This window comes from Penaeus vannamei, chromosome 27 (assembly GCF_042767895.1).
Source record: "Penaeus vannamei isolate JL-2024 chromosome 27, ASM4276789v1, whole genome shotgun sequence".
Taxonomy (NCBI): Eukaryota; Metazoa; Arthropoda; class Malacostraca; order Decapoda; family Penaeidae; genus Penaeus; species Penaeus vannamei.
Genome location: NC_091575.1, coordinates 32,449,828 through 32,462,327, shown reverse-complemented (window position 1 = coordinate 32,462,327; position 12,500 = coordinate 32,449,828). Strand labels below are relative to the sequence as shown.

At 40.8% G+C, this 12,500-nt stretch overlaps 1 protein-coding gene across 11 annotated transcripts in view; it reads right to left on the bottom strand.

Annotated features, from left to right (window-relative positions):
* Positions 1-12,500, bottom strand: part of LOC113804112 (uncharacterized) — a 148,662-nt gene that overhangs the window by 13,882 nt on the left and 122,280 nt on the right. For 8 of the 11 annotated variants that reach the window (XR_011399687.1, XM_070141217.1, XM_070141209.1 and 5 more), the window contains 9 exons: positions 9,234-9,334; positions 8,654-8,824; positions 7,684-7,772; positions 6,763-7,024; positions 5,214-5,314; positions 1,613-1,784; positions 1,323-1,493; positions 930-1,106; positions 276-779 (listed from right to left, as the gene is read on the bottom strand). Coding sequence is in view for 9 of the 11 variants with exons in the window: in XM_070141217.1 (XP_069997318.1) it covers positions 276-779; positions 930-1,106; positions 1,323-1,493; positions 1,613-1,784; positions 5,214-5,314; positions 6,763-7,024; positions 7,684-7,772; positions 8,654-8,824; positions 9,234-9,334 (1,748 nt within the window). In the remaining 2 variants the exon portion in view is untranslated. The remainder of the gene's footprint in view (positions 1-275; positions 780-929; positions 1,107-1,322; positions 1,494-1,612; positions 1,785-5,213; positions 5,315-6,762; positions 7,025-7,683; positions 7,773-8,653; positions 8,825-9,233; positions 9,335-12,500) is intronic. The other 3 variants (XR_011399688.1, XM_070141211.1, XM_070141212.1) reach the window with 2 other exon arrangements.

Below are 12,500 nucleotides of genomic sequence, written 5' to 3'. Positions count from 1 at the left end.
ACAGCATTGCTTTATAAAATTACAATATTTATGGTCTTTAGCAAAGCACTGGAAGTATGCTATCTGAAATATTCAATACACTGATTCTGTCACAGAGAATGGGTATTATTAGTTGACAGCCAATCAAGGCAACATGCAGGGTTAATTTCAGGGAAGAAATAACATTCCACTAAAGAATCAACAATGCAAGCAGGTAATTACTATAACAGTAATGATAATAATTACCATAAGTAAGAGAGAAGAAAAGAAGTCGGAAGCAATCGAGAACCACATACCTTCTCCCTCATGGCCCTTAGACCACTATCCGATGATTTCTTGCTCTTGACATGATGTTCTGGGCTACTGCCACCATAGTCATCTTCACTATGCTCTGTTAGACTAATCTTTGGGAGAGGTTTCCCATGTGATTTGGAAGATGGTGTGAGACTATTCGTTCCTGAGCTCTGGTCATCAGTAACAGGGGTATCACCTTGACAGTGGGATGAGGATGATGAATCTCCATTTGGAGTTTCCGGTCTGGGATGGCTGCGTGCCATTGCTAAGGCACTCGCAATTATGTTAGCCCCAGTTCTCCTTGACTTTGACACTGAGCGAACGGGGCTGGAAGTAGATGGGGTCACGGAACCACTAAAGCTGCTATCCTGGTCGTCTCTGGTGTGATTTTTGGGGATCAGGACAGCCGACTCACTTGCTCTGCGACCATTTGACAAAATAGGATGATCACCCGATACATAAGACACACTCTGAGAGCCCATTCGAGGCAATCTTGGAGTCTCAGTCTGTGAAAGGAGACAGAAAATTTAGTTGTTTTCTTCAAGCATGAACATGGTCAACTATACAGTTAAAAGAAAGCTACTTTGTCAACATATCTACTGATCAATCTACAGTGTGTCTGTTGTAAAATAATCATCTGAAGTTTCAAATGCCACCTCATGTGTTGGTGATGACTGGTGCAACAATACTCCTGAATCTTCTCCTGATGATGCCCCAGCAACTTCATCTTTGACACTATTTGATCTGCTCATTTCATCAGTTCTCTCCATGTCATCTGCCACTGCTGTACTTGAAGTTAAACTGGTGTCTGTTGTTGATGGTATTATTTGGTGCTGAAAAAAATAGTAAAGAAATTTGCAATGAAAATAATTTTCACTTCACAAAATTGGTATATTCAAGTTAATGTATTCATGCCTGTAAGTGAATGGTGAATCAAGTTACATAAAAAAAACTATATTCAATAAACAAATCAATAAAACACTGTATAATCTGACAGAACAGCATATATATGTATTTCACCTTAGTACATTTAGTATTGAACAACTTACCTCATAATCATCAGAAATGACCTTGACCCTGATTTCTATTTGACCTGATTTGGTACCCTCAAGCGTGCACCACTTCGGGGCATCCTTGTGAGACAGGTCGCGGACGTCCGACTCCTTCAGAGCAACGGAACCCAGGAAATCTCTTCCAAAAGCATCATGATCCCACAAGGTCTGAAATATATTAAATCCCCAAATGTATTGCTTAATAACTACTGAAAGAGATTACATTACAACTGCATTTGATGTATCTTTTCAGTTATTTTACCACATAATGAAAGTCGAATGCTCACAATAGCAAGGATGTCTGGGTGTCTTGGGAGATGGGTCATCAGAGTTTCCTCCCACTCGGGGTTGAGGGTCTTCTTCTTCACCCGAGTGCGGTACTTGACCTCGCTGTTGATTTTCACGACACAGTAAGGGTCACTGTAGCCGTTTAGGTCTTTAGCCACCAAGTCTCGCGCTCTGTGTGAGTACATTTCGTTAAAGAAGTATATATGTAAACAGAATAATAATGAAATATGCATGCTCACTTACCTGCATTCAGACGGACAAGAGAATTGATCATCCCTCTCTTAATCTAAATATCTTCTATTTCTCTTTCCTATTTCATCACGCAAGTCTCCTACACTACTAACTCAACAAAGCCACACAAGGTCAGCGCCCCCAAACGCGCTTTTTGGGTATTGCAGGAAGTCCGAACAAACCCTCTCTCATACTCGGCCTTAATCATCTGTTCGCGTGCTCTCTGATTAGACCGCACCACTCTTTCCTCTCATCTAAATACAAGAGAGTGAAGTGCCAATCCTTCATTCGCCGATTCACTCACAACCAAACCGCGAGGGAAAGTCTGAGAGAATAACATGGCCGAATTTATGCTCGAGCGTCGGTCTCGTTCACCACCACGTGCAGCACTCACTCCCTTTCCCAGCCTGACTGAATGTAATAACCCAATTTCTATATGTAGAAAAGGTATGAATGAGACTGGATATCTTCTTGTATTGTGAAGATATCCAGTCTCATTCATACCTTTTCTACATTTGTCAACATGGATACGTTTCAACCCAATTTCTTTTTCATCTAGCGATAGTATATTGTTAAATATCTTTAAACCCCTTATCAGCGTTTTATTGGCCTGGGTACACAATTGCCCTTGCATTGCAACAGCACATCCGGCGTGAATGTCACCTCCCGCCGAGGACTTTTAATCTCTAAACAAGAAAGTCTTCTCCAGCATTTGCAGAAATAAATCTCAGCAATGTCGTTTGATCTCGCTGCACAGGCCGCGCCGCGACAAGGGGGTGGGGCGGACAACTGCCTTCGGAGCCCCGATTTCCAGAACGAGTTTGTATGAAGCTTTGTTCTACTTTGCACTATCGATTTCTCTCGCTTGCAGTATTTTTGGAGACTCAGTAATTTCGCACGTATCATAACGTCATACATTTGCAGAGGAATGGTCTGGCATCTACGATTTGCCCTGAGGACCCGGCCACAGTCCCGGCTTCGCTTTGCGACACCGCACAAAGCTGTGTCGTACGAAACAGGATTCCCAATAAACCCTCATCTTATGCTCGAAGTACAATGCAGGGCCCCAAGAAACTACATAAATCCACGTTAGACATCAAACATAGCTTACAATACACTTGTACGACCAACATCAGAAGACTGTAGGACTGTAAAGTACCGCTACAAGCTCGCGCAGGTCAATGCCAAAGCCACCATTTTATTACACACAACTGACGTTGCAGTACATTAAATATTAAAATCAATAACAATCACGTGTAATACCGCAAACATCAGTGTAGTTCGACATCTATGGGCCTCGGGACAGGTTCCTCGAGGTCCCCTTGCATTTTCAATTGTTCGATGAAAAAATATATGATAAAACTAAAGTAATTTACTTGGTACAACTGAACCTTTCTTGTCTGTACTTACATCTTCAATATCAGAGAGAACTGACAAGAGATTAAGATCTCAAGGGGAGGGGTGGAAAATCGCCTTCCGCTCCCATGATACGCAACAACCACTAACAACCACGAGCATTTACAGAAAGAAATATTCAGCAACACGAAACAAATAACTTGCATAACGTATCAACAAGAACACATACAAGCAAGCATCCATTCTTCCCACGAACCATGCGCTACTGGGACAGGTTATCACAATAAAGTAGAGAAACGGGAAGACAGACCTTCACAACCAAGTAAAATAACTCACAAAACCATGACCTACATGATGATGACAATGATGAAGACACTCGTTAACCATGTCAATGAATGAAAAGGTCACATGATCAACTCGGGTGACGCAAATGCCACCCGAAAGGTGTTTAGCATATTAAGTATGTAATCAAACACCGCCTCTTATACCTTGATCCTCTGGTAGAAAACCCCACAATGAACAAACTAGATTTATTAAAGTGAGGCAACAGCTTCGGAATCTTTCTCGATTCCATCTTCGGGCCAGACTCGAAGATGGAACCGAGGACTATTCTGAAACTTGTCTCACTTACTTCATTAAATCTAGTTTGTCCATTGTGGGGTTTTCTACCATATTATCAACACGGTAGAGTGTTTTTCCATTCATCTTGATCCTCACAACCCCCCTCCGTCTCAGCAACCGATCTCACAAACGACCAGCTCCTCAAATCGAGTTCGAGTGGAACATCTGAACTAACTTGTTCTAACGTGATCAAAACAGGTCCAATTACAGGAGTCGAGAAGCCGGACCAGAGAAAGGGGGCGAAACAGACGCGAATTTCCTAGCTCTCGGACTTCACTTTTTTACGTTGATTTTTGAAGTATACGATTTGTGTGGTGATGATGTGATAATTATGATGGTGTGATGCTGATGGTGATGAGGATGATCATAATGATCGTACCACGGTGGTGATAGTAACTACACTACTCCTACCACTACAGGTGACGACGACGATGCTACCACAGTCCACACAAGTACTGAAACAGGTCCAGCAACAACACAGTTTCCCCGCACACTGGATTTACACGCAACAGATTGAGTCATAATCGATGACGATGACGGCGATGATCTACCAGCGTAGACGGAAGGGGGGGGGGGGGCGGTGCAACATTTTAAATTTGACGACAAAAGGGCGTGGTTATTGGGTGTGGTCATTAAAAAAAATAGTCGTATCTTAAAACTGTTTATTGATCGCGTTACTCAAAGCAACGCGCCATGATCTGCTTACTTTCCACTTCCATCGATTTACAAAAGATATATGACTCAGATATTTCCAGGAATTTGCCGACAAAAACCGGTTTTAGCTTTATTTGCCGACATACATTTCTTCAGGGGGGAGGGGGGGGAGTCACACACCCACACACACCCTTCGCGACGCCCCTGGATACTACAGAGCACAAACCGAGTGGAAAAAGGACAGTAATTGCACAGTTTATGCGCACACTGGATTTACACGCGAGAGAAGTCGTAAACAATGTCATAAAGTTCAAAACTTATTTCTTTTCCTCCCTCCTTAACACTAAAACTATGAAAGAAATAACATAAAATCAATATGCTAAATATTACTAAAATTATGAAAGGCACAACATGAAAACACGAATATGCCTAATTCATGTCATATCTGCGTTTGTTTCTTTGTCTCATCTTCCCTGTTCAGTTCGGTGTGCTCGACACAAATCTTTTACTCTTCGTCACTCTCCGCTGCCATGCTTCCCAACATTTAACTTGTTCCAATACTCACCATTTTAACAAAATTTAAGACAGAAATCGCCACATTTGATCAACGAAGAGACACACACTAACGCATCGATACAATAGCAGATAAAAACGAACAATATTCACCCAGATTCGGTTTACTGAAAACGAGACAGGTTTCGAAATCCTGCAGCGAATTTCAACTCCTCGCCAGCATACCTGATGATTGTGAGTTCCATGAGGCCAAGACCCGAGGCGAGGATGTCCCCGATGTCCTGCGTGCCCCCGTCTCCATCCCGCCCTGTTGCTAGGAGCTGTTTCTGAAATGTACCAGAGTCCAGTATAAAGTGTTGAGTCCGACGTACCGGCACACCTATCGTGCAACTATTTAATGGTTAATGGTTAAGATAAATGTGCTAGACATCAAAGGTCATATAGCAGTGCAACTATTTATGATTTAATTCTGTGATTGTTGATGCAACAAGTACTTATGATTTTGATGTTGTGGTAATTGATGCTACGAATCTTAATTATTTGATTTTGCTACAGGTATTGATTTGATTTCGTGATAAATGATGCTACAAGTATTCATAATTTAATTCTGCGATTATTGATACTCTAGACATTTATGATTTGATTCTGTGATAATTGATGTTATAAGTATTTACGATTTAATTATGTGATAACTGATGCTACAAGTATTTACGATTTAATTCTCTGATAACTGATGTTAAATGTATTTATGATTTAATCCTGTGATTGGTGTTACCTGATTCAATAAACGTATGCATGGTAACTCCACAAACACCTGCCACACAAGAATTCATAAGCTGATTCCGTGTTAACAGATGATAACTTATGCAACGAAGGGGTGCAAAGTAACACCTGCCACGCAACGTATTTATGATTTAAATGACCTGGTTTCATTTTAGTGCAGCTGTGAAGAAAGTATTGCAGTAATATTTAGTACTCTGAACAAAGAAATCATCTTTATTTGACCTTGATTTCTTCTGTGATAATTGGTGCTAAATGGTATAACAAAGGGATGCATGGTAACTCAGAACACACTTGTACCGCTAGTATTTACAATATGACTCCATGTCAGTTGATGGTACCACACGTAATAAACGGATTCATGGTTACTATGTACAAACCCGTCAAGCAGGTATTTCATAATTTGATTATGTGGAAAAAAAACTAATGTTGCATGATGTACGAAAAAGAGGCATATCAAATACGTATGTAACTTTTCATTTTCATATTCATATCAAACTGCTAGGAGTAAAAGCATGGTGACATGGTGATGTGTATTCATCGTTGGTCAGTGAGTTTGAATCCGAATAGTTCCTAAAAAGAAGTTAATGATTTCAAGTTCCTAATGTTTAGTCCATTACCATTTAGTTGAAGATGAAATACTTTTATTATTAAACTTCATCAATCTTCATAATCTGCTTTTACAATTAATCTTGTTATTTATCATAAACTTGATAATTACATCACAGCCATCAATTTTCTTTACGAATGCCGATTACATACTTTGTATAATTCCTTTACCATCTAAGATTAATTAATTTATACGTATTCACAAACAAACATAATTCAATCTTTATAAAAAAAGAATACCAATACATTTACAATTCCTAACAGTGTTCATCTGGACATGTATATAACCTAAAACCATCCATACATCTATTTAAAATCCAACACCATAAATAAAAGAAAAAAACATTTCTTTCTGCGTAATAACTCGCACAACATCTTTCCCCACCATTTCCTTCTCCGTCGACCTCGCAGAACTCACAGCATGGCTAATCCAGTGCGTGTTGTTCCTCTTCTTCGTCGCTAAGTCATCGTCATCGACCGAGGGCAAGGAGGAGCGTCTTTGAGGAGGCGCCGACAGGGAGGAACTGGGAGGTACCGGGGACCTGGAGACCTGGGGAGGATACTTGTCCGAAAGCATTTCGCCGGAGGACATGTTGCACCCGGCGACAGAGGCCACGGCTCGGAACACCACGGATATGGTCACAGTCCTGGAGGAAGAGAGAAAGAATGATTTTGTTTTCCATGCGTAAACAAACACAATGTAGGAGTAATGTAGGAATGGTAGGAGACAGACAAACTAAACAAATGAAAACCTAAAAATTAACATGTTTGATTTTGTTTTTCATGCGTAAACAAACACAATGTAGGAGTAATGTAGGAATGGCAGGAGACAGACGAACTAAATAAATAAAAACCTAAAAAAAAAACAAGTTATCTGACATATAGTAGACGGATATAGTCAGTCCTGGTGGAAGAGAAAAAAATGGATTTTTCAAGCGTACACGAATCCAAATAAAAAAAATGGTAGGAGATGGACGCAAGTGAACTAAACGGATAAACATAAAAATGAAATAAAACGCACGTTATTAGACATTATAGTGGAAGATGACATGACTTAATGAGAATTACAAGACGGGTCTTCAACATAATTAAGAAAGGCAACGTGCGTAAAACAAATACAAATAAAAAATAGTGAGAAACGAAAGCTCACGAACTAAAAAAACAAACAAAAAAACCGAATGAAATAAAACACACCTTACCAGCCATATAGGGCCATTCGACAGGACTTAATGAGATTAACGCGATAGGTCTTCACCATAATTAATTAGGAAAGGGAAGCTAAGGCGGAGATTCCTGCCTCACTCACCCTGGCGAAGGACCCGAGGAGACGGTGCAGCCTGGCGTCGGGAGGCTCCTGCTGAGGGGCAGCTGGCGGCGGACGATCGGCAGCTCCATCTGGGATTCGAACGGGTTGTCTATGAACTATTGCTCGAGTGAATGCGCGTTAGGTTAAATATAGAGTGATGGGAATGGGAAGATGTGTGATTGTGTACACCCGTTTATCCATGTGTATGGATATTGATATGTGTCATTGTCACACTCATACACACACACACGCATGCTCACAATCCCCCCCCCCCCTCACACACACACACAACAAACCCAAACACACATACACGGACAATCACACATAAATACACACACACACACACACACACACACACACACACACACACACACACACACACACACACACACACTACCCCTCACACACACATGTGTACACACACACACACAACCCCCTCACACACACACACCCTCACACACACACACACACCCTCACACACACACACCACCCCTCACACACACATACATAAACCCCCTCACACACATACACACAAACCCCCTCACACACACAATCCCCCTCATACACACACACACAACCCCCTCAATCACACACACACATATACAACCCCCCCACAAACCCCCCTCACACATAAGCCCCCTCATACACACACATACATACATAAACCCCCTCACACACATACATAAACCCCCTCACACACACACAAACCCCCCTCACACACATTCATACATAAACCCCCTCACACACACATACATAAACCCCCTCACACACATACACACAAACCCCCTCACACACACACACACACACAAATCCCCCCCCCCTCATACACACACACAATCCCCCTCATACACACACACACACAAAACCCCACCTTCATACACACACATAAACCCCCTCCCTCACACACACAACCCTCCCCCCCCTCACACACACACAAACCCAAACACATCCTCAACACCCTCTGCCCTACCGTCGCGAGGGAGAAGGACGTCAGCCCCAGGAGCTCGGTGTCCTGCGTCCCCCTGGGCATCGAGCACACGGCGAAGGAGAGGGTGACGGTGGACACCTCTCTGACCAGGACCTCGACGCCGCACTCCCACCGGGGCGACCCGCACTCGCACACGTAGTGGGTCGTCTTCACCTGTGGGTTTGGTTGGGGTGGGAGAAAAAAGTTGGGGGGGTTTGTGAGATTTTGGTTTGTAATGTAATCTTTTATGGTCAATTTCGTTTGTTTGTGTTTGTTTTTAATATATGTATATGTATATACATATACATATATATTTATTTATTTATATATATGTAGAACATATATATCACCTATCATTTTATTTATATCTATATTTATCTACATTCATTGATATAGAAAATAATATCAACAAAAATAAACATTTATAAGCATTAACTTATAGATATTCAAACATGTATTAACACATCTATGCACTTGTCCATCCACTAATTTACACATTTACACACACACCTATTCATCTATTAATTTACTCATACACATATAATTCCACAATCAGCGTCTCGCTTAACAGAATCCAATTTACCTTCTTTCGGTTACTGAAGATGAGACAGTAACACGACGGCAGGTAGTCTGAGGTGGTGATGTTGTCAGCCCCGTGCACCAGGATGTACAGCACACCGGCGCCTGCAAAGTCAAAAGAATGCCATGTAGTCATCAGTCATTCACTTTTAAAGAATACCTTGTAGTCATCAGTCATTCACTTTTAAAATATGGTGTGTAGTCATCAATCATTCACTTTAAATACTTTCGTGTACAGTGCAATTTAATTAGAGATGATTAATGGGTGTTATGTTGTGAATTTTTCGTATATAAAGGGGTGTGGTCGAGCTCCGTTCGCATTTCGCTTTAAGTATGTGCTGCTTGTATGAAGTGATGATGTATTGGTAACAATAAACATTGTGTGTGTGTGTGTGTGTGTGTGTGTGTGTGTGTGTGTGTGTGTGTGTGTGTGTGTGTGTGTGTGTGTGTGTGTGTGTGTGTGTGTGTGTGTGTGTGTGTGTGTGTGTGTGTGTGTGTGTGTGTGTGTGTGTGAGTGTGAGTGTGAGTGTGAGTGAGTGAGTGAGTGAGTGAGTGAGTGAGTGTGAGTGTATGAGTGAGTGTGTGAGTGTGAGAGAGAGAGTGTGTGTGTGTGAGTGAGTGTGTGTGTGTGTGAGAGAGTGTATGTGTGAGTGAGTGAGTGAGTCAGAGAGAGTGTGTGTACGTGTGTGTGTGTGTGTAAGTGAGTGTGTCTGTGAGAGAGTGTATGTGTGAGTGTGTGTGTGTATGAGAGAGTGTATGTGTGTGTGTGTGTGAGCGAGTGAGTGAGTGAATGAGTGTGTGTCTGTGTGCGAGTGTGTGAGTGTGAGTGAGAGAGACCCTTCACAGCTTTACAGAACTCCACTTCAGTGTAACTATCAAAGCCTACACAAACATATCAAAACACATCACACCATAAACATCACGAACACACTTTCAAAATTTCAAAAATCAAAATCAGTCTACCTAATAGCAAACGAAATTCCAAGCGAAATGGAAAATGGAAGAACCCAATAAATTACGCTCTACTCCTGTCCCTCTCTGTCTCTCCCACTCTCTCGCTTAATTAAATGTACAGCTGCACTCCATATGAAATGTTCAATGGAATGGCGGCCAGACACGACCTTGCGTGAAATTGTGGATCCGACACATTTGAAATTTCATGCAACTTTTAAAGAGAATTGTTTTTTTTTTTCGGTTGATGAAATATGCTTTGATCGTATCATGTTAATATGATTTTGTTTCCAAAGATAAAGAGTGCTTTATATCGGATATCCATAAGGACAAATCCATGTAATATTCGTTTTCAGAAAATAAAATGATTGTTGTTTTTCTTTCTTACCAGTAATGTACAAAATATTTATGAACTCCAATATAGTTGTCATACTTATATTTAGAGAAATTGTGTAGCGCAAATAATTTCTTAACACAATTCTCTATGCTCTCTTCACGACTGTACGGAGTCTTAACCTAACTTTAGGACTGTCAGTTTCAAAAACACGTGTCCTTTTCATTTTCCGTTATTTTGGTATACCAGTTGTTGTTGTTTTTTGCTTTATTATTCCTTAGTAGAGGATTTTGTGTTTCAAAAAGTGGATTCCACTACTTCATGAAGCATACGACCGTCATTAGTGCCATATAAAGGATATTATATAACACTAATTAGTACTAATACATTCTCCCTCCCATAACTACATCAAATTCCTTATAGTTCCTCGTGTATTTTCCTATAACAAATTTCTTGCATAATTATTTACGTATAACATATGAAATCGCATATCTTTTAAGAACAAACATCAGAAAACTTATCTGTAGGAATCCTACCTAACTACAATTAAATTAATTACTGGAAGTTATTCTACATCGCTCCTCCCCCAAACTTTTTCTTTGATACGACGAAATTAAAGTAATAAAAGTTTTTTTTTTATCTTTATTAATCTAATATCCCTCCTCTTTGGCATGATCACGTGATCACTTTTTTGGCGGGAAAAAGTTCCTGTGAAAGAAAAGTTTTCCCGAGCAAACAAGATTACTGAAGTACCGCGAGAAAAGTGTCGGATCCGATTCCTTATAATGTTACTCCTGCAGTTTAAGGTTTCCAAAAAATAAAAAACAAAAAAGAAGATCAAATGGCGCATATCTATATATTATCTCATAATATAAAGCGATGTACAGCAGGGTTATCCTACTACAAAATGGAACAAAATTAAATCACCATATTAGCAACTCTAGTCTCTATCGACATTTGATGGTAATGGCGCCATCAATTTCAACCGCAATGCCACTATGATTGATGAAATATACCGTTAATATACGTAATGGCGTTGCACTGCAGCTGCAATAACAACACAAGTCTTTGGGTAATACATCAAAGCAGAGGCGACAAGGCAGAGCAAAGTTTAACGCTCGTAACAAAGCCAAGTTCTGGCGCTTAGTTCCCGAAGAAACAACTGCGTCAACATGATAAAAGAAAAGAAATAGAGAGGGGGATAGAGAGAGAGGGAGAGAGGGAGGGGGAGAGGGAGTGGGAGTGGGAGTGGGAGAAGGAGAGGGAGAGGGAGAGGAAGAGGGAGAGGGGGGAGAGGGAGAGGGGAGGAGGAGGAGGGAGAAGGAAGGAAGGAAGGAAGGAAGGAAGGGAGGGAGGGAGGGAGGGAGGAAGGAAGGAAGGAAGGAAGGAAGGAAGGAAGGAAGGAAGGAAGGAAGGAAGGAAGGAAGGAAGGAAGGAAGGAAGGAAGAGGAAGAGAGAAAGAGAGAGAGAGAGACAGATGGAGGGACAGACAGACAGAGGGGGGAGATTCAGAAAAAAAGAGAGACAGAGAGAGATGACTTGACAAACCTAGTTCTGCTAATTACTTACTGGCTAATAGATGGTCTGAACCACGTGTCGAAGAGATAGAGAGTCTATTTTAGGGGACTATAACCACGAATTTCGACTCCAAGAACCTGGCATCAAATGAATAAACCTTATCCTCCATTATCACGATTGGTTTTGCCGAACAGACGAGAAAAATATCGGAATATCGTAAAGTATAATATACAATAAGATAAAGTTATATTGTTTGAAACCGATTCAATCTTCTGGCACTATGAGAATATGCGACAGATGGATAGATATATAGATACAAGGGTAGACCGAAAGATAGACAGACAAATAGATATACAGAGAGATAGATATATAGATAGTTAAACAGATAGATAGATATATAGATAGTTAAACAGATAGATAGATATATAGATAGTTAAACAGATAGATAGATATAAAGATAGTTAAACA